Here is a 20,608-nt window from a genome sequence, read left to right as displayed (position 1 = left end):
CCGAACTGACCCTGGGCCCCAGTGAGCAGTTTTCAGTGATAAGCTTCAAGGAAGTGAATGGCAAATGAGTGGGCCATTTGTGGAACTGGAAAGTGCCCAGCACCTTCAGGTCTCCCCCTAGGGTGGCCCGTATGTGGCCTTGCCGTATCCCACACCTGCTAGGGCTCCCCTATCTCCCCAGAGCCCTTGCCTTGCCTGTCCAGGAAGCCAAGCCTGCTGTGGACTTTGATCTGTGACTCTGAGGGATGACTCCTGCCCCCGGGGCTTGGAGGGATTCCCTGGCACAGCTGAGGGGCCCTGCAGCGCCCCTGTGTCAGCCTCTGCTCCTGTTCTGGTAGAGACCCTGACACCACCACCACCCCCCCCCGCCCCCCGCCTGACCTCCCTTCCTGGGCACTGATGGAGGCTCTTCTCTTGGGCTTCCGATAGGCAACCTACTTCATGTTGCAGCAGAACTACACGGGGGCGCTGGAGGTGGTGAACCAGATCACCGTCACCTCAGGGAGCTTCCTGCCTGCCCTGGTCCTAAAGATGCGGCTATTCTTGGCTCAGCAGGACTGGGAGCAGACGGTCGAAATAGGCCACAGGTGAGAGGTGGGGGTCAGCCGACACCACCGCACCAGCATGCTGCTGCTTTCCTTTTTTTTTTTTTTATAAAGATTTTATTTATTTATTTGAGACAGAGAGAATGAGAGACAGAGAGCATGAGAGGGAGGAGGGTCAGAGGGAGAAGCAGACTCCCCGCCGAGCAGGGAGCCCGATGCGGGACTCGATCCCGGGACTCCAGGATCATGACCTGAGCCGAAGGCAGTCGCTTAACCAACTGAGCCACCCAGGCGCCCCTCCTTTTTTTTTTTTTTTTTTGGCAAAGCCAAGGGTCCTCATGTGTTCGCATCTTACAAGCTGGGGCATGGGAGACATCATGTATTTGATGGAACAAGACATAAAAGTAAATATTGTCAACAGAGGAGGTATGAATAGTGATGCGATCATATGGTGGGGGGACAGGGAGGCCTCTGATGGACAAAGAAATGGGCGTATCTAGAGGTATAAGCACATTATTTAGGAGACAGGTGGAGGGAGTGACCCAACGAGCCCAAAGCAACCAAGGTTACAGGGCAACAAGCAGTTCCCTCTAAAGAAGTGGGGGGTGGGTAGGGAAGCATAAAGGGACTGTTGCATTATTTAATTGTTTTAAACTATGGGTATGATACACTGTAATAAAAACTTCAGGGGGCAAGGTCGTTGGTGACCGGGAGAAGACTTTTAGCTGAGGCTGGGCACATCAGCTAGACAGTAAGAGCTGGGGAGTTCCTGGGGTTTGTGGAAGCCAGACACCAAGTTGAGGTGACTTTGGAGTATTGTCATTGTCAATAGAAATAAAGACCACTTGGAGGGGGAGGGATGTTTGATGCCAGGTTTTCTGAGGATGGACTTTTCTAGATAACTGAAGCTTATCTCTTTAAACTCTGACGCTGGAACTGTTTTTATTAAGTAATTCTAAAATGCATGCTACTCATTTTCTTCCTAAAAAGAGTTAACAGACTATTTTTTTTCTGAGTGACCACAAGTCATCACTATGAATCATTACTAAATTGTGCTAGTCTACAGCACAGCTCAAAACCAAAACAAAACACAAGCAGACCTCTTTCTTCCCTGTGGAGGGATGGTCATTCCTCTGACCATCATCTCTGGAATCTGTGTCCCAGAGAGAGGCTCCCGGTAGCAAATGAACGCAATTCGGGCCTGCTCAACCCACAGGGGCCCCCTCGTGCAGCGCCTGTGTGGGCCTCGGCTTCTCTGTCCCACAGTTGACACCTGGCCAGTGTCCTCATCAGGAGCTGGGTCAAGAGCTTGCTTTGGAGGCTTGGCCTTCAGCCAGCGGGATCCTGGGAGCACCTGGCTGAAGGCCACAACCATGGTGTGCGCAGTCTCCCTCGCCCAAGGCCCTGCTACCCTACCCAAGGGGAATAGTGTTTAGGGCCAACGGGCTGAGTCCCACACCCAACGCCTGCCCTCGTGGGGGTGTTCCCCAGCTAGTGGTGTTCCCAGAACTCCCCCATTGTTTTGTATTTTTAAAAAATTTTTTAAATGTTTTTTTAAAGTTTGTTTATTTTATTTATTTACTTACTTAAGCAATCTCTACGCCCAGCGTGGGGCTTGAACTCACAACCCAGAGATCAGGAGTCGCGTGCTCTATGGACTGAGCCAGCCAGGCACCCCGCCCCCATTGTTTTTAATATCTCTGCCCCCTCTAGGTGTGTTTCTCTTTCCATCCCTAATATTATTTATTTTTCCATTCCCTCTTATTTTTCTTTGTCAACATTAATTTGTTTCTTTTATTAGTCTTTATTAAAGACCCAGCTTTGAGTTTTGGTGTCTATCACATCTCTGTTTTCTGTTTCATTAATGTCTGCTCTTTATGGTTTCCTGCCAACTCCTTCCTATGGGGCTGTTCTGCTCTGGTTTTCTAACTCTTGAGTTGGATGCCTGGCTCATCCATTCTCAACTTTCTTTTAGAGTATAAGCATTTAAGTCTGTGCATGTTCCTCAAGGTACCATTTTAGCAGTATCTACAATTTGGATGTGATATTTTCAGTATCATTTGGTTTTAAGAATTTTCTAATATCCATTCTGATTCTTCTTTAGTCCATAAGTTATTTTAAAGTTTTTTTTTTTTTTAATTTCCAAATGTATTTGGTGCCCAATACTTTCAGAATCACCATAAAGTGTTAGAACCGTTTGAATGTTGACTGCCTTGTCGATGCTGGTGGAATTTTGGGTGTTAATTAGAGTAACCCTCTATGAAGCACAAGGCCATCCCTGACCAGGCTGAAAAATAGGAAGTTTCCTATAAAGAAACAGAATATTGAAAACCCCATAGTATGTATGACCAGAAACTGTGTCTTCACAATGACACATGATGGAAAACAAGCTTCCCTTTCTATCATACAGCCGCAGATGACCCCCGAAGCATCTCTCCACCACCCTGGGACCGTGGGACCATGGACAGTACCATGATCATGTCTATGATAGTTGGAATATGAATAGGCTTCTGTCACAAATCACCCCAGACACATGACTTAAATGACATTCCTCTCTCAGGTAAAAGTCTGGGTGGTTGTCCAGGACTGGAACAGCAGCTTAACTCTGTAGGGTCCAAGGCTCCTTCTGTCTTGCTGCTCTACCATTCCTAGGATGTGGCTCACATGGTCCATGTTTCAGCCAGCAGGAAGGAGGAAAGAGAAGAAAGAGAAGGTGGGCTGTAAGAATACAGCTAGATGTCACCTGGGGCACTTGCACTCATCCTGTTGGCCAGAACTTAGTCACAGGGCCACACCTAAGCTGCAGGGGAAGGCTGGGAGATGTAGTCTTTATTCTGGGTAGCCATGAGTCCAGCCAAATAAAGGAGTTCCATAATTAAAAGGAGAAAGGGAGACTGGATATTTCCAGACAATCAGGAGTGGCTGCCGCACCATTCTAGCCTGGCCTATGAATACTCTCAATTCATGTGACTCCTCTTCCTATTTCAGAATCCTAGAAAAAGATGAATATAATATCGATGCCTGCCAAATCCTAGCTGTGCATGAGCTTGCAAGAGAAGGCAACATGACCACAGTAAGTTCTTTCAAGACTCAGGAGTTGGGCCTTGAAACAAGCACAGCCTGGGCAGAAGCACTCTTAGCACCCCCATCCCCAGGGCCTCGGAGGGTGCTCCCTGGATCTCAGCTCCCTCCCTTCTCCCTCACCTTGTACTCCCTATAAGGAGGTCAGGAGGTCTGCTCTGGTTTGCTCTTTGGGCGGGCAGTGAGGTTGATTCTGGTTCTGCCCCGTGTTACCTGTGTGAGGCTGGGCAGGTTCACCTGGAGAAGCCCCAGGCCCCTCATTCGTAAACTGGAGATACCTCCAATCACTTTGTGAGGTTGGTAGAAGGACTACGTGGGATGACATGTGGGAGAACTTGGAACAGTGCCTGATTTCGGGAAATGCCATTTTTTTTTTTTTAAATTTTTTTTTATTCTTATGTTAATCCCCATACATTACATCATTAGTTTTAGATGAAGTGTTCCATGATTCATTGTTTGTGCATAACACCCAGTGCTCCATGCAGAACGTGCCCTCCTCAGTACCCACCACCAGGCTAACCCATCCTCCCACCCCCCTCCCCTCTAGAACCCTGTTTGTTTTTCAGAGTCCATCGTCTCTCATGGTTCGTCTACCCCTCCGATTTCCCCCGCTTCATTCTTCCCCTCCCGCTACCTTCTTCTTCTTCTTCTTTTTTTTTTTTTCTTAACATATATTGCGTTATTTGTTTCAGAGGTACAGATCTGAGATTCAACAGTCTTGCACAATTCACAGCGCTTACCAGAGCACATACCCTCCCCAGTGTCTATCACCCAGTCACCCCATCCTTCCCACCCCACCCCCCACTCCAGCAACCCTCAGTTTGTTTCCTGAGATTAAGAATTCCTCATATCAGTGAGATCATATGATACTTGTCTTTCTCTGATTGACTTATTTCACTCAACATAATACCCTCCAGTTCCATCCACGTCGTTGCAAATGGCAAGATCTCGTTCCTTTTGATGGCTGCATAATATTCCATTGTATATATATACCAGATCTTCTTTATCCATTCATCTGTTGATGGACATCTTGGCTCTTTCCACAGTTTGGCTATTGTGGACATTGCTGCTATAAACATTGGGGTGCACGTACCCCTTCGGATCCCTACTTTTGTATCTTTGGGGTAAATACCCAGTAGTGCAATTGCTGGATCATATGGGAGCTCTATTTTCAACTTTTTGAGGAACCTCCATACAGTTTTCCAGAGTGGCTGCACCAGCTTGCATTCCCACCAACAGTGTAGGAGGGTTCCCCTTTCTCCGCATCCCCGCCAACATCTGTCATTTCCTGACTTGTTAATTTTAGCCATTCTGACAGGTGTGAGGTGGTATCTCATTGAGGTTTTGATTTGGAGGGAAATGCCATTTTTTAAGGAGTAGCTGAAACCGCTCAGGTATTGGCCAGGTAGAACCTAGCCCCAGACTTGCTCCTAAGCCCTGTAGTTTTCCAGAGAAACCCAAAACAGTCTTCAAACACAGCCAGACACATCTGGAATTCTTCATGAAAACCTTAGTGCCCGGACAGGTTTTAATTTTCAAGAAGAGTGTGTTTCCAGCCACAACATTGCCTTTTGAATAAAAGCATTGCCTCTGTAAAGAGTGACAAATCAGGAGTCTGTTAGCGTTTCATGATGGGAAGAGGAAGTTTCTGGTTCCTTCTGCACAGCTCTGAGACTATGGGTTTTGTGGGGTGGGGTGAGATGGAGGGTACAGTCCATATTTGGGAGGAACCCTCAACAAGGGGCCCAGCGCCCTCTCTGGATAGGAACAGGAGGAGAATGTGCCTGTCCTCAGCTCCGGGCATCCCCAAAGCCCTGGGCAGTCCTTCCCGGGGCCTGGCCTGAGGGTTAATCCCAGGGGCAGAGTTAGCATTAATGCCCCTCCTTCACCAACCCCCACCTCAACCCCTGGGATTTGCCCCTGTCCCCAGGCCTGGCTGCTCGGTGCTAACATTGCTCACATCTACTGAGCAGAGTAGTCCTGCCCCATCCAGGGTTTCCCGTGGCTCTTGAGTCAGCCCACGGCCTGGTGGGCTGCTGTGTAGGCACTGTGACAACTGTCTCTGGCAGGGGTGGGGGTGGAGGGGGCCTGAAAGGGCAACTTCTCTCCACAAATCCATGAACAAAGGGGCAGTGCCAGCTCTTGGCTGAGCAATGCTCCCGAAAGCTCCACCTACAGGCCCACCCCAGTCCAGCTGAATCCGAATCTCTGGGGCTGGCTCCTGGGCGTGGATATTTTAAGATCTCCCAGGGAATGCTGGGGTTGAAACCTCTGCCCAACTCCCATTTTATATATTACCTTTGACCTTGTCTGTTTTTCCCCCACAGGCTGCCAGTCATGTTAGAAATCTGATTAAGGCACTGGAGACAAGAGAGCCTCAAAATCCAAGCCTCCATCTTAAAAAAATTCTTGTGATTAGTAGGCTGGTAAGAAGGTCCTTTCCAGGTTTCTGAATCATGCTTCTTGCTGTGTTCCTAAGGGGAGCACTATGGCCCCCTGGAAGCTTCCTGGATACCCTGTCCTCCCCTCTCTGGCTCAAACTTGGCCTCTCGGGCTGGTGGCCCATACCCAGCGGCCCCTACCTGCCTCTGGCTGATAACTGTATCATGTAGGCTCTGTATCTGGGCCCAAACACTGCTCAGACACACTGTAAAGATCAGCACGATTGAGGCTGGAAGTGCTTTTAGAGTAGGAGGTCCCTCATTTGGGGGAAGAGGGCAGTATTATGGCTGTTACACAGCAGAGCCGTGCCCGGCCGTGGCTCGGGGTGCAGGGGCGCCCGACTGCCATATTCTCTCTGTGGAAGTGACCTGGAAAGGCGGGCCTGCCTGTACCTCTCTGAGCAGACCAGGTGCAAATGGACCAGGTTGCCAAACAATCTGTCTCTATCAGACCCTTCAGCCCCAAAGCAACATTTACCAGAAGGAATTGCTGCAAAAATCGGGGTAGCTCCAGGGCCTTGGGAACCAGCCCATGGGGTCAAATGCCATGGGGACACCATCTCTCCCTCAGAGACACAGATCTGTGTCTGATGCTCTCTGCTCATTCTGCACATCTGGCAGGGAACATGGCTGCTCACAGTCTTCGGAGCCACTTCCTGTCAATGGGACACAAAAGAGCCTCTCTGACCCAGCCTCAGTTTTTGAAAAACTTCTTGGTGACTTGGACCAATTATTGTGGCCAGACAGGAGATGGGCCCTTTGGAGGGCCCTGTGCCTGGAGGCAGGTTCCACAGATGTGGCCAGGGTGAGGTTCTTTGGAAGCTGGGCGACTGCATAGACCCATCTGTGGGTCGCAGGCAGCCCTTAGGCTCTCCTGAGCAGCCCCAGCAGGCCTGCCGACGCGTCCCCCGATTCTGACGTGGCCTTGTTCCGAAAGGCTGGACTGACTGGTTTCCCTGTTCCCATGTGTCCGCTCCTTGCAGTGTGGGAGGCACCAGGCGATTCTGCGGCTAGTGTGCAGCTTCATCGAGTGCACATTCATGGCCACACCCTCCTATGCCCATGTGGCCACAGAGCTGGGCTATCTCTTCATCCTGCAGGACCAAGTGAGGGAGGCATCTCTGTGGTACTCGGAGGCCATGAAATTGGACGAGAGCAGTGTGGCTGCCTTGACAGGTCTATGCAGGTTGGGCAGGGTGGGGGGGGGGGGTGGGGGGCGTGGGAAGGCAGGTAGCAGGGTAGCCTCCGTGGATCCAGAAGAGAGGTGCTGGGAAGCATTCTCCCTAGAGGGTGTGTGAGTTTGGGCATACATTGTATGATCGGGCGCCTTTCCACGACATAGAAACGGAAACCCATACTCCAACAGAGGCAGAGATGGGGCAGCTAAAGAAATGAGTAGACCGATTTTTCCCCCAGAGAGCTCCAGGAAAAACAGAAATTAAAAAAACAAAAACAAAAACAAAAAAGCAAGCTCAGGGTCACTGGAGGCTGGGAGCAAAACAGGCCGTGGGGCAGTGGGCGAGAATGCAATCAAGGAGGCAATTAAGGGGGGGGGGGCAGGAGAGAGCGGAACAGAGCCCCTGATGCTTCCCACCACCACCAGAGACGTGAAGGACAAAAAGACTTGCTGCTCCCCACACAGGCCACATCCCCTGACATTCCCCCACCTGGCTCAGTCCTCCCCCACTTCTTCATTCAGGGGAGACCCCCAGCCAGTCAGCCGGAAAGGCAGTCCACCGGCCTGAATGGCCATCCCACATGCCAGCGCAGGCGAGCCCTGTCAGGTGTGTGCTGGAGTCACCCTCTCATCTGACCTGTCTCGGAAAAATCAGTGACCTTAACAGTTTGGGAAGTGTGCCTCAGCTGCTAATACTCATCAGTCTAGTCCATTTGTAAATCTGCTAACAGTCTGAAAGAGGGAGAGCCCTCTGAGGAGTGAAGTTAAAGCCGGATACAGACAAGACTTCCCCTCTCCTACTAATACACCTCCGGTGTTTGCAGAGGCTATAACATCAGTCAATAAGTAAAGAACAGGCTACTGTGAGAAAGGTTATAGGGAACAAAAAAGTTACTGAAAATTAAAAATACGATTGCAAAGTACAAAATTCCATTGATGAGCCAAATGGTGGGATGGATAGGAGTGAAAGCCAAGGTGGTGATTAGGAAGACAATCAGGAATAACTACACCAAAATGACCAGGAAATATCTATAAAGGAGGAATAGTAAGAATAGACAGATTTGTCTGCCCAAATCCAAAACACATTAGGAGACAACAGTAGTTAAGTCAGCTTGAGGCCAACGCTGGAATAATGAGGCAGATAAATGGCACAGAAACAGATCTTACGAATAAGGTGACATTTCAAACCAATATGGTGGTAGGTTTCAATAACTCATGGCTGGACGTCTGGCTATCCAGTATGAAAAAAGTAAAGGGAAGTTCCCATATCACACCATACTCAAAAATAAACTCCAGTTTATTGGCTCAGTTGGTAGAGCACGTGACTCTGGATCTTGAGGTTGTGAGTTTGAGCCCCACATTGGGGGGAGGAGGGTAAAGATTAGTTAAAAAATAAACTGCAGATGAATTAAATATTTAAACATAAAAATTCAATCGGACTTGGCTTCCCTGGGGGAAACTCAGAGGATGGAAGGGAAAATATCTTACCGATTTGACTATGTAAGAATTTAAAACTAATGGATGGCAAAAGACACTGAAAAATACTTAAGAGGTAAATGGCAAACTAATGGAAAATGTTTGCTACAAAGGATTAATCATCTTAATATATAAAAAGAAAACAACCCTAAAAGAAAAACAGGCTATAGCTATGTATGGGAGATTCATAGTAGAAAAGAAAAAGGCCATTCAATATATGAAAAAAAAAAAATGTTCCTTTTTCCCTGGCAATAATAAAAAAAAAAAGAAAATTCAAATGAGTTACTATTCACTTTTTAGACTGGCAAAGAGTAAAGCATGTCTGCAAGGTTGTGGGAAAAGGCCACTTTCAAGTTCTTGGCTGTAATATTAATTGAAATGTCTTTGGAGGACAAGTCAGCCTTATTTGTCAACATTTTAGATATACATGCCCTTTGACCCATCAGCTCAACTTCAGGAATTAGAACACGGAAATACGTTTACTGTGGCCATGCAACATTAAGCATCAAAAGCAAACTAAATGTTAGATGAGGTGTCCTTCAATGGGGCCACAAATACAATGTCGCATCCACAGTGGCATATTATGCTGTCATTAAAGAGAACGAGGTGGGTGTGTATAAAACTAAAGCATCTCATGAAGATGCATACACATTGCTAGAAAGATGGTTGACTATACCGCAAATTGTTAAGGGCGGTTACCTTTGGAGAGAGACCTGCTTCAAGCTGGAGCGTGAGCTAGGGACATTTTTCCATATTGCCTCATGCTTTGAATTCCTTACCCCGAGCATGGATCACCCTTCCTTCCGCTGTCTCATCTGTGCTCCTTGGCCTGCTGGCCTGCTGGCTCCGTGTCAGAGCCGGCTGCTCATGCTCGCTCTATCCCGGGCCCAGGGATCATCTGGTGCCAGATCCTGGACGGCCACCTGGAGGAGGCTGAGCACCAGCTAGAATTCCTGAATGAGGTGCAGCAGTCCCTCGGAAAGTCTGAGGTCAGAGCTCTCTGGGGATATGGGTTGCTCCAGGATTCCGTGCCTACCCCCCAACCCAGTTTCCAGTATCCAGCAGCCCATGCGGCCTGGACTCCTGCTTCACCCCCACCTACCCACTGCCCGGCTGGCATTGGTGCCAAAGATCTGGACCTGCCTCCCACAGGTGCTGGTTTTCCTCCAGGCCCTTCTGGCATCCCGGAAGCACACGGGCGAGCAGGAAGCCACTGCACTCCTGAAGGAGGCTGCAGAGCTACACTTCTCCAGCATGCAGGGCCTCCCCCTGGGCTCCGAGTACTTCGAAAAACTGGACCCCCTCTTCCTGGTCTGCATCGCCAAGGAGTACTTGTTCTTCTGCCCCAAGCAGGTTAGCAGAAGTCCTATCCTCATGGCGGGGGTCTGGAGCAGAGGTCTGGACAGAGGCAGGGACCTCACCTGGCTGGCCACCAGGCAGCTCTGTGCCCCTGCAGTTAGGGAACCCCTTCTCCTTCAAACTTGCATGTGTAGCATGTGAATCACCTGAAAGTTGTTCCAGGGCAGATTCTGATTTGGGGGGGGGGTGGGAGCTGGGGGGAGAGAGCCAGCCTCTGGAACAAGCTCCCAGATGATGCTCCCTCGAGCTGCTGGTCCACAGACCACACGTGGAGGAGCAGGGCACTAGCCGTGCCCCTACCTTTATCCTAGAATAACCAGGTTCCTTTTTTCCAGAAGTCTTCTAAGAAGTCTGTTAGCCTTTACTTGTTTGCCTGTTTCCCTGGCCAGCCAAGATTCCGTGTGGGCAAGGATCCTGTCCCCCAGTGCCATGTAATGAGTCGTCCCACAAATATTTATCAAGTGCACTAACCATGTGCCAGACACCAGGTTAGGTACTGGGGACACAATAGCGAAAACCAAGTCCCCGCTCTCCGGAGCTTATGCTCTAGTCCTCGATGGCAAAGAGTGGATAATAAACATGTGGAATGAAGTAAAATTCCTGCACTGAAACAGGGTTTTCTGAGAGCTTTGGGAGTCTGTCTGGCATGGGGCAAACCGTACAGCCAGGCCCCATGTTCCTCCAGCCCCGGTCACCAGGCCAGATGGTGTCTCCACTCCTTAAACAAGTCGCCATGATCCTGAATCCTGTAGTCAAAGCAGCGCCAGCTCTGATGGACCCTCTGTATGTGATGGCTCAGGTCAAGTACCTCTCAGGTGAGCCCAAGGGTCCCCCCACATCTGCTCATCTGTTCAGACACTGCCCCGGGTGAGCGCCCACAGGCCCCCGGCCTGGGGTGTTACCCACACACACACACACACACACACACACACACAGACACACACCCTCACCCAGGCTTGCCCGAATCTCTGGCCTCCACTCCCCCGAAACCCGCCTGACTTCCGTGGCCAGCAGGGGTCTCTCCCACCCGGCCTGCTGCTTGTTGCTTCCGTGCTCTGCGCCAGGTAATAGTCCCTGAACTTCCATTATTACACCAGGGCCGCGCCAACACTGGGCTCCGTGAGTCCTCAAAATAGACAGAAATTCCCTCAGGAGGTTTGCATTCTAGTAAGGGGAAATAGACAATAAACATAACAACTAAGCGCACCTGGTTGTTAGGACACAGTAATGCCATGGAGAAAAGTAAAGCAGGGGAGGGGAGGGGGTGGCAGAGTTGCAGTTTTTTCAAGGTAGTCCGGAGGGCCTCATGGGGAGGTGAGACCCTGTAGTATTAGGCTTTCAGAGCCTCAGGGTGGCCAGAGCGATACCCTTCCAGCTCTTTCCATCTCAAGGCCCAGGCCCTGGAGAGAGGGGGTGGGGGAGGGGAGAAGCCTCCACGGGAGCCTTATTGTCCTCTCTGAGTACTCTCCTGCACCCCACTGTCTTGCACCCCGCATCTGCCTGGAAGATAGGCTCATCTCTGGTGTGCTGGGGGCTTCCGAAGGATCCCAAATGCCAAGGCATGTGTCTGGCCTCTGGCACTGCCTTGTGGGTCACACTTGCAGAGGGCTCCGCCGTCTTCATCCTCCAGCCCCCCAGTGTATGTGGGTTCCAGGCTTACCCACAGTTTCAGGGGCTCCTGGGTACGAGGCAAAGGCAGGAGCATGCCCCCAGGGGTGCTGCAGCTGCCAACAAGCAGGTTTCAGGCCAAAGCCAGGTCTCCAGCTGCTTAGGTTGCCATAGTGACATCTTCACAGTTCTGCAGCACACAAGGAAGGAGCAGGGAGTTGGGACCCACAAGCAGGTGCTCCCCACCCGCTAGGTTATGGACCCTGAGCAGGAACTGTTGAGAGACCTGGATGCAGAGGGAGGAGGACCTTCCTACCAGCTCAGTGCACCCCACCCTTGGGCGGCCACCGCTGCCCGCTGAGGGCCAGCCTGGCTGCAGGGAAACCCTGTAGCCCCCTAGTGCCTGGGCATTCAGAGCTCAGCCTTAAGAGCCAGTGGCCCTGGATTTCAATGCTGACTTGGTCCCTTGCAAGCTGAGTGACTTATCGTCACAGGGTTCCAGTCCTACAGCTAAAAGACACAGATAATACTGCCAATCTCGCAGGGCCGGGCAAATATTAAACCACCCTTTCTAAAGGTGCTTTGCATGTGTTGGGCATAGAGCCGGTGCTTCATAAGTTGGGGCTATTATAGTTGCCATTATTGTTAGGATTCATTCTGCTCTGAGGTGTGGGAATCAAGACTTAAGTGTTCCCCGGAGCTTCCAGACAGAGCAGTGACGTGACTTAGCCGTCTCCCTGAGGGTTACAGAGAGAAAGGAGGGGTCACACCCTGGTTCGAGTTTCCTGGCTTTTGTCTGGGTCAAGGCACAAACTGTAGTTCTGGTTTTAAGAAGAGAACTCTGAGTGAAACAGAACAGAACCAGGTCAAATGGCAACTTGGGTATTTCCGGGCAACGGGACATAGAAACTTCATTCTGCCTTTACGTACTGGGCCCTGGGAGTCCCCGGGGACCCCTGGATGTAGAGGCCTGTTTCTCATTCCTAGGAGAGTTAGAGAATGCCCAGAGCACTCTGCAGCGCTGCCTGGAGCTGGACCCCACCTCCGTGGATGCCCACCTCCTCATGTCCCACATCTACCTGGCACAGGGCAATTTTGCCATGTGTTCTCACTGCTTAGAGCTGGGCGTCAGCCACAATTTCCAGGTGGGGGTCCTCTATGCCCAGCCGCCCACTCAGCACCCAACGGCCCACCCAGCTGCAGCCCCTATTTGCCCCCGGGGGGGGGGGTAGCCCCAGGAGCTCCCTGCAGCCTTCAGACCCTTCTGCTGGCCAAAGGCAGGGGCAGGCTCAGTGGGCTTCTGGCACTTTCTCCAGGCTGGGTGCTGTGAGTAGCCGCAGCAGCGTGCCAGAGCCCCGTGCCTCACTGTGCTCCTCTAGGTCCGAGACCACCCCCTCTACCACTACATCAAGGCCAGGGCCCTCAACAAGTCTGGGGACTATCCAGAAGCCATAAGGACACTGAAAATGATCATAAAATTACCAACTCGGAAGATGGAAGAAGGCAAGAAGTTCCGTGGGCCCTCTGTACAGCCCAGCGAGCGGGTGTCCATCCTACTGGAACTGGCAGATGCCCTCCGGATGAATGGGGAGCTGGTAAGAGATGGCATGCTCTCTTCCCTTGGGACTGGGGCATTTGGAGGTCCAGGGTAATCAACCCAGGCTCTTTGATTCTGGCTGATGTTTATTTGTGCTACTATTTGAGCCTTTATTCATTTGGAAGCACATCTTCCCCCTGCCTAAAGGCTTCAGAGGCTCCCACTGCCCTCAAGATAAAGTCCAAACCCTACTGGGTCCTGCATGATCTGTCCCCTGCCTACCTCACTGTCCCCACGAGGATCCCACGCAGGCAGAGCACAGAGGCCCATGAGGGCAGCCGCAGGTGGTCAGGCAGACTGGGCGATGTAGAGCTCCAGTGGATGTCATCATCCCACCACAATCTTTATGAACTGTGTCCCCTTGGAGTTTCGTGGTATACAATTTGCTCAACTGTACGAGGCAGCACTGGGGCCTTGGAGGGGCTGGGTAGGCAAAGGCAGCGAGCACCTGAGCATGCCATGCTGGTGTAAAGGAGCAGCGGAAAGCACAGAGGCGGGGAGGGGGAGAGCTGGCTCCCCATGCTCCCTTGGCCCCGCTGTCCTCACTCACCCACCCGCTCACCCGGAAGCAGTTTGTCAGCAGAGCTTCAAGACCATTTCTGTGATCCACCGGTACGGGGGCATCTGGCCTCCTGGGAAAATCCTGCCATCAAGAAGGAACAGCCCGTGAGGGCCTTTCTCCTTAAAAGTTAAAAATTGCCTTCTGGGCAAAGATGGCGATGCAGAAGCCTGTTGGTTGTACTTTCCTCCTTTAAATCTGCCAAAAGGAACACAAGACTTAAAAGTGGGGAAGGAATCTCCATCTATAACAAAATCAGGGATGGGCCGCATCCCAGAAGAGTTGATTAAGCCGGTCATTTATTCGGCTAGTGATTGAGGGCCACCTATATGCCAGGCGCCATGTGAGGGCTGGGGATAGAGGAGAGCAGCCCGCAAGGTCCCTGTCCTTTCAGAACTTACCGTCCGTGGGGGAGAGAGAAAGCAGGGTGCCGTCAGTGGGACCTGAGGTTCCAGCATTTGCTTGAAACTTTCTGGAGATGTGGTCAAACCAGGAAAAGCAGGGGCATTCCGCTTTTGGAAGGGGAGGACCACTGGACAAGAACTCTCTGCTAAAATGCGTCCTTGCTTCTCTCTGTCCGGACTCCTTTCTAGGAGACGTGGGCCAGAGGAAAGGAAGGAGGGAAATGACCGGAAAATCAGTTCCGCAGCTGGCTTTGCTAGGATGACAGATCTGCAAACTGAGGCCTTCCCTGTGAGCCAGGGGTTCCATCCTGACTCCCCAGCTTCTCACAAAGTCTACCCCAAAAGGGAGGACCCACAGAAAGCTCAGAGGAAATGTGCTTTCTAGGGTGGCTGTGCTAGGCCCTCTCCCTCCCCAGCCCCGTTCCTGAGAAAAGGGAATGAAAATCTCATTTGAGAAGGAGCAGTGATCAGATGGGATCCAAAATGGTGGTTATAGGGAAGGAAGGAGGCGAGGGAGAGAGGAAAGAAGGAAGGGAGGAGGGAAGAAGGGAGGAAAGGTAGGAAGGAGGGAAGGAAGGATGGGAGGGAATGAAGGGAGGCAGGAAAGAGAGAAAAGGACAGAGGGAGGAAAGAGGAGAGAGGAAACAAAATCACAAGCCAAAGACAAGTGAGGGTTACACTTTGGGAGAAAGAGTATTATACAAAATAAAAGAAATATTTAGTTAGTTAGTTAGTTGTCTTTTTTTTTTAAGATTTTATTTATTTATTTGACAGAGAGAGATAGCGAGAGCAGGAACACAAGCAGGGGGAGCGGCAGGCAGAGGGAGAAGCAGGCTCCCCACGGAGCAGGGAGCCCAATGCGGGGCTCGGTCCCAGGACCCTGGGATCATGACCTGAGCCGAAGGCAGACGCTAAATGGCTGAGCCACCCAGGCGCCCCTAGAAGAAATATTTCAAAAAAACAAAAACTTTTCTGCACTCAGTGAAAATAAAAAGAACATGAACTCTTGTAAAAACCAGCTCAAAGCAGAGCACCAGAGGTCCACAGAGGGGTTCAGCTAGCAGAATTAGACAGTAAGCACAGGAAGCAGTGATCCGTTAGTCCCACGAGAAAAAACAGAAAGTGGCTGAACCCTTGCTGAGGCTCTCTGATGGAGGAAAGGGTTGAGAAAAATCACTGAAGTGATTTGAGAGGATGATGGATAAGAGAGAGACAGCAGATAGCCAGCAAACGCAAAATCAACGTTCCTGCAGAAGCGAGAAGAAACGGAACTCGGGACACGTCAGAGATGGACCAGAATGATTCCTTTAGGGGAGACACAATACAGTGACCCGGAAAGGCACTCTGTGCTGGAGAAATAGCAGTACAATATTAAGACCAAGAAATATCCTAATAGTAATGTCCTAATGAATTTACAAGAATCAAGGATTCACAATGTCATTGAAGGTTCTGACAAGCATCTGGGTAGGGAGCATATTACCCGCAGTGAGAAAAAAAAAAAAAAAATCAACTTGGCCTCAGACTTTTACTCAACAATAGTAAATTCAGGAAGACAACAGAACAATATTTATAAAATGTTGAGGGGGGAGGGAGTCCCCCCAGGATAGCTTTCATGTATGAAAGCAATAAAGGATACTCTAAAAATTCAAATAACTCCAGAATTATGGTGTTAATTAAACCTTTTTGAAAAATCTACTTGTCTATGTAATCCAGACAACTAAAAACACAAAAGAAAATGAAGGGTTTTTTTTTTTAAATACTTAATTTTTTTAAGATTTTATTTATTTATTTGACAGAGAGAGAGAGACAGCGAGAGAGGGAACACAAGCGGGGGAGTGGAAGAGGGAGAAGCAGGCTCCCCACCGAGCAGGGAGCCCAATACGGGGCTAGATCCCAGGACCCTGAGATCATGACCTCAGCCGAAGGCAGACGCTTAACAACTGAGCCACCCAGGCGCCCTGAAAATGAAGTTTTTTATAAGTGGGAAAAAAATCTGAGCTGTAAAAGGACACATAGAACTAATCTAAATAAATCTAAATATAATTACATTGAAATACGGTCATTTCAACTCAAAGCCAGCGTAATTGCTAAGTTCTTGAAATAAAAGTTATTAAAGTCAAAATAACAATAGTATCCCATAAAAAATTCAGGGAGGAGGATGGGAAGGGGAGGTGGGGTTACTGTAAGCATGCTAGTTTTTTCCATCTTTATAGAGTGTGAAACAAAAGGTTTACAGAAAATGTGTCTTGATAGAAAGATGACTTTTTTTAAAAAAGATTTTATTTATCTATTTGACAGAGAGAGACACAGCGAGAGAGGGAACACAAGCAGGGGGAGTGGGAGAGGGAGAAGCAGGCTTCCCACTGAGCAGGGAGCCCGATACAGGGCTCGATCCCAGGACCCTGGGATCATGACCTGAGCCGAAGGCAGACGCTTAACGACTGAGCCACCCCAGGCGCCCCAGAAAGATGACTCTTGGTAGAATTTAAAAGAGACGATTTCCACCACTTTTATTAAGAGTTAGGAAGAAAAGAAAGCAGACCACACGTAAAGGCAGGAATGAAGTCAAACACAGCAGCATATAAAAATGAAAACAAAGCAAGTTGACAGAAAACCTGAGAATGTATCTGTGATAATAAAATTGTAAATGAAATAAATGTACCTATTAAATAAAAGAGGCATTAGAGTGGTTTAAACAAACAGAGGGGACCCTTACTGTCTGTACTTCAAAAACCAAAGGACCCACCCAGAATGGTAGTAAAAACATGGTACAAACATACGAAGCAAACAAAAAGAAAGCAGAGGTTGAGGAAGAAATGTCTGGTAAGGCTGAATCCAAGTCAAAAAGGACCAAAATGGGGAAAGAGAGTCACTTTGTTAAAATAATCAAGGGGACAAATATAATGAAGAAATAATTCAAATAGACTTTTTGTACCAAATACCATAACATTAAAATACTTTTGGGGCACCTTGGTGGCTCAGTGAGTTAAGCGTCTGCCTTCAGCTCAGGTCATGATCTCAGGGTCCTGGGATCGAGCCCCAGGGGTGAGGGGGGTCTCCCTGCTCAGCGAGGAGTCTGCTTCTCCCTCTGTCCCTCTCCCTGTTCCTGCATGAGCATGTGCGTGTGTGCGTGCACTCTCTCTCTCAATAAATAAGTAAAATCTTTAAATAAACAAATTAATAAGAATAAAAATAAAACATACTTTTGACCAAAAGCAGGGAAGTACAAGGAGATGTGTCCATAGGTCTCTAACAGGAAGGAATCGCCAGCAGACGTCCAGGTGCTAAGGAACAGGCTGGTTCTTACAGTTGAAGGTTTCTGTGCCCCCAGCTAGCCGGGCACCTTCCCCCTGCCATCCCCCAGGAACAGTGGTTGTGGACATTGAAGGGCTGTCTCTCCCTTCTGCCACTGGAGCCTCTCTGCAGGTGGATGGGAGCCATCCTATCCTTGGCTTCCGTGTAGCAGAACTGCTCCCAGCTGTCTCTCTGTTTCCTTTCTCTTCCGGGGTTAGGAGTGGGAAGAGGGATCACTTTAAGTCTCCTCCAAGAGGTTTCAAGTGTTGTCAGGCCACCTGTGGTGGGCAACAGCTCAAGGAGGGTCTGTTGGCTTCCCATGTCCCAGCATGAGGCCACCAAGGTCATGCAGGATGCCATCAACGAGTTCAGTGGCACACCAGAGGAGATCCGCATCACCATCGCCAATGCGGACTTGGCCCTGAGCAAGGGGAACGTGGACATGGCGCTGAGCCTGCTGAGGAACATCACGCCCAAGCAGCCCTGCTACACGGAAGCCAAGGAAAAGATGGGCAACATCTACCTGCAGACCCGCAAAGACACCCGCCTCTACATCGGCTGCTACCGGTAAGCCCCAGGCGGCGGCACCCTGCCGGCCTTGGCTCCAGCGGTGTTTTAGGGAGTGTTTCCTCCAGATTATGTTTCTTCCACCTGGGTCTCCAGTCCGCGTCCTCCAAGTGTGTTAGATGCAAGTACAGAATTTCCTGTGGGTCAGAATTTGAGTGTGCTCAGTCAGGACGGCTCATTGCTGAGTCCTGAAGATCCGGACCTGAATCTGTCCTGCTTGGCTGCCCTGTGTGGCCCCACATTCTGGTGGGAACCATGGGAATGTGCTTCTGCCCTGGCCCCTGACTCTGCCTGTCCCTGAAGAAATGTCCAGTGACTTGATGTGGCCGATGAGAGGGGCAAGAACGGGGAGAGCTGGGGTTAGAAGCCCTGTCTATATACTTTGACACTGGGGCCTCCAAAGTACCTTCCCAGCCCCTCCCTCAAACAAAACTCTGCCTCCTCAATCCAGGTGGGAGGTGGTGCTGGGGGTGGGGTGGGGTGGGGGAGGTGAAGCCAAGAGCAGTGGGAAACCAATAAACAGTGGAGTGGTCACATGGAGTTTTAGAAAGTGCAGGATGCCTGCTTATGCAGAGGGATCGGGGGGGGGGGGGGGGGTTAAGAGTGGAGGCCAGAGCGGTGGATGGAAGCTCTGGAATGATCCAGAAAACAGACAAGGAGAGCCTAGACTAAGGTGGCTAACACAGGCCCTCATGCACAGTGGGCTTTCAAGGAGTACTGAGTGATGAATGGATAAATGGATGAATGAATTAGTGGGAAAGAAGAGGAGGAGGTGGATTCAGAAACATGAAAGATGTACAGGTCTGAGCTAAGTTTTTGGTTGCTTTTGCAGGGAGCTCTGCGAACACCTGCCTGGTCCCCACACCAGCCTGCTACTGGGTGATGCTTTCATGAACATTCAGGAGGTGAGTGAAAGCTTCATGGCCTTGCCAAGTGGTCCCCCGATCTCACGTCTCCAGTGGGAGAGAAGAGAGACAGAGAGAGAGAGACCTCTGGACACTTTTCCCACCAGCCCGAAAAGGCCCTGGAGGTTTATGAGGAGGCCTATAGAAAGAACCCACACGATGCATCCCTGGTCAGGAGGATCGGGCAAGCCTATGTGAAGACCCACCAGTACACCAAGGTCAGGCTAGGTTGGGGTGGGGAGGTGGGGGCAGCCCAGCAGAGAAGAGGGAGGAGGATGCATGAGTAGGAGGGTCTGAATGGGAGGGGAGTGGCTGCATTTCCACCCTAGCTCCCTGCTGAATGGGGTACCAAGGGGAGAATTCAGAAGCCAGCCACCCACCCCCAGCACACACTCCTGCTCAGCTTGAGCCCTCTGCAGCTGGGAGGGCCTTTCCATCTCAGGCTTCTGTGTTCTGGAGGGACACACAGGTGTGGTGGCCACTGAGGGAACGCGGTGTGAGGCATTCAAGGTAGAACCAAACCCAATGCCAATATTTCCTGTTTGCCCTAAGGCAATTAATTATTATGAGGCCGCGCAGAAGATCAGTGGACAGGACTTTCTGTGCTGTGATCTGGCTGAGCTGCTCCTGAAGTTAAAGAAATTCAACAAGGCAGAGAAAGTTCTGAAACAAGCACTGGAACATGACTTTGGTGAGGCCATGTCCTAAAGTCTCTCCCCCAGCATACTGCGGCCCCCTCTGCCCCCTCTCCCGACTCTTCTCCTGCAGAGTGATGCAGGGGTCCTGAGCCCAGTCACCTCCCTCCCCCATCCCCGGCTTCCCAGGGGCCAGAGAACACTGATTTGGGTTTCCATTTTGCAGTCAAAGACATCCCGACCATGATGAACGATGTCAAGTGCTTGCTTTTGCTGGCAAAGGTTTATAAGAGTCATAAAAAGGAAGATGTGGTGGGAACTTTGAATGAGGTAATTGACAACAGACAACAGACTCAAGCTCTTTATCTGCCGTTTCCTGATGGGAGCTATAAAAGGAAGGATAGGACTGCAGGTCTGGAAGGCTCCAGGCCTGGCCTCAAAAGAGGACCTAGGTTACACCTCAGACCTCTGCCTTCCATTTATTCCCACACCTGTGCTCTTCATTGATGGTGCCCCCAAGTGCCCAAAGGCCGGCTGCGCTGGGCTGGGGAAGGCAGGGAGGAAGAAGGTGCCCTTGTCCTCAAGGATGCTGGTGGTGATAATACTGGACAATGCTGGTTGTACAGCACTAGGCTTTTTGCTTTCTTATTAATTCTCACAGCAGCCCGTTGAGATAAGCACTGTGACATTCCTGTTCCACAGATGAGGCTCCAAGAGATTAAGAAATGTACCCAAAGTCACACTGCTAGTAAATGGTGGAGCTGAGATTGGAACCAGGTCTGACCTGATCCAACCGAAGCTCTTTCCCCAGCGGGCTGCCCCAATGGGACACTTCCCAGCCATTCCCGCCATACCTTCCTCGCTCTTTCTAGCAAGGGCGTCGCCAGCCACTTGTTCCTGGGGGGCGTTCTGCGGGTGTAGAAGCAGAGCCCACTCTCTCACTGCTGGAGATGATTTAGT

At 50.4% G+C, this 20,608-nt stretch overlaps 1 protein-coding gene across 1 annotated transcript in view; it reads left to right on the top strand.

The window, feature by feature from the left end:
- The window catches only part of TTC21A (tetratricopeptide repeat domain 21A), a 32,465-nt gene that overhangs the window by 6,004 nt on the left and 5,853 nt on the right, over nt 1-20,608 (top strand). The window contains 14 exon segments of the mRNA XM_044915957.1: nt 430-587; nt 3,534-3,618; nt 5,954-6,052; nt 7,051-7,243; nt 9,612-9,709; nt 9,873-10,073; nt 10,765-10,894; nt 12,675-12,832; nt 13,067-13,282; nt 17,870-18,108; nt 18,941-19,013; nt 19,121-19,231; nt 19,566-19,704; nt 19,875-19,978. Coding sequence (XP_044771892.1) covers nt 430-587; nt 3,534-3,618; nt 5,954-6,052; nt 7,051-7,243; nt 9,612-9,709; nt 9,873-10,073; nt 10,765-10,894; nt 12,675-12,832; nt 13,067-13,282; nt 17,870-18,108; nt 18,941-19,013; nt 19,121-19,231; nt 19,566-19,704; nt 19,875-19,978 — 2,004 coding nt within the window.

This window comes from Neomonachus schauinslandi, chromosome 1 (genome assembly GCF_002201575.2).
Source record: "Neomonachus schauinslandi chromosome 1, ASM220157v2, whole genome shotgun sequence".
Taxonomy (NCBI): domain Eukaryota; kingdom Metazoa; phylum Chordata; class Mammalia; order Carnivora; family Phocidae; genus Neomonachus; species Neomonachus schauinslandi.
The sequence above is the reverse complement of the archived record's forward strand: the minus strand, read 5'-3'. Positions and strand labels throughout refer to the sequence as shown.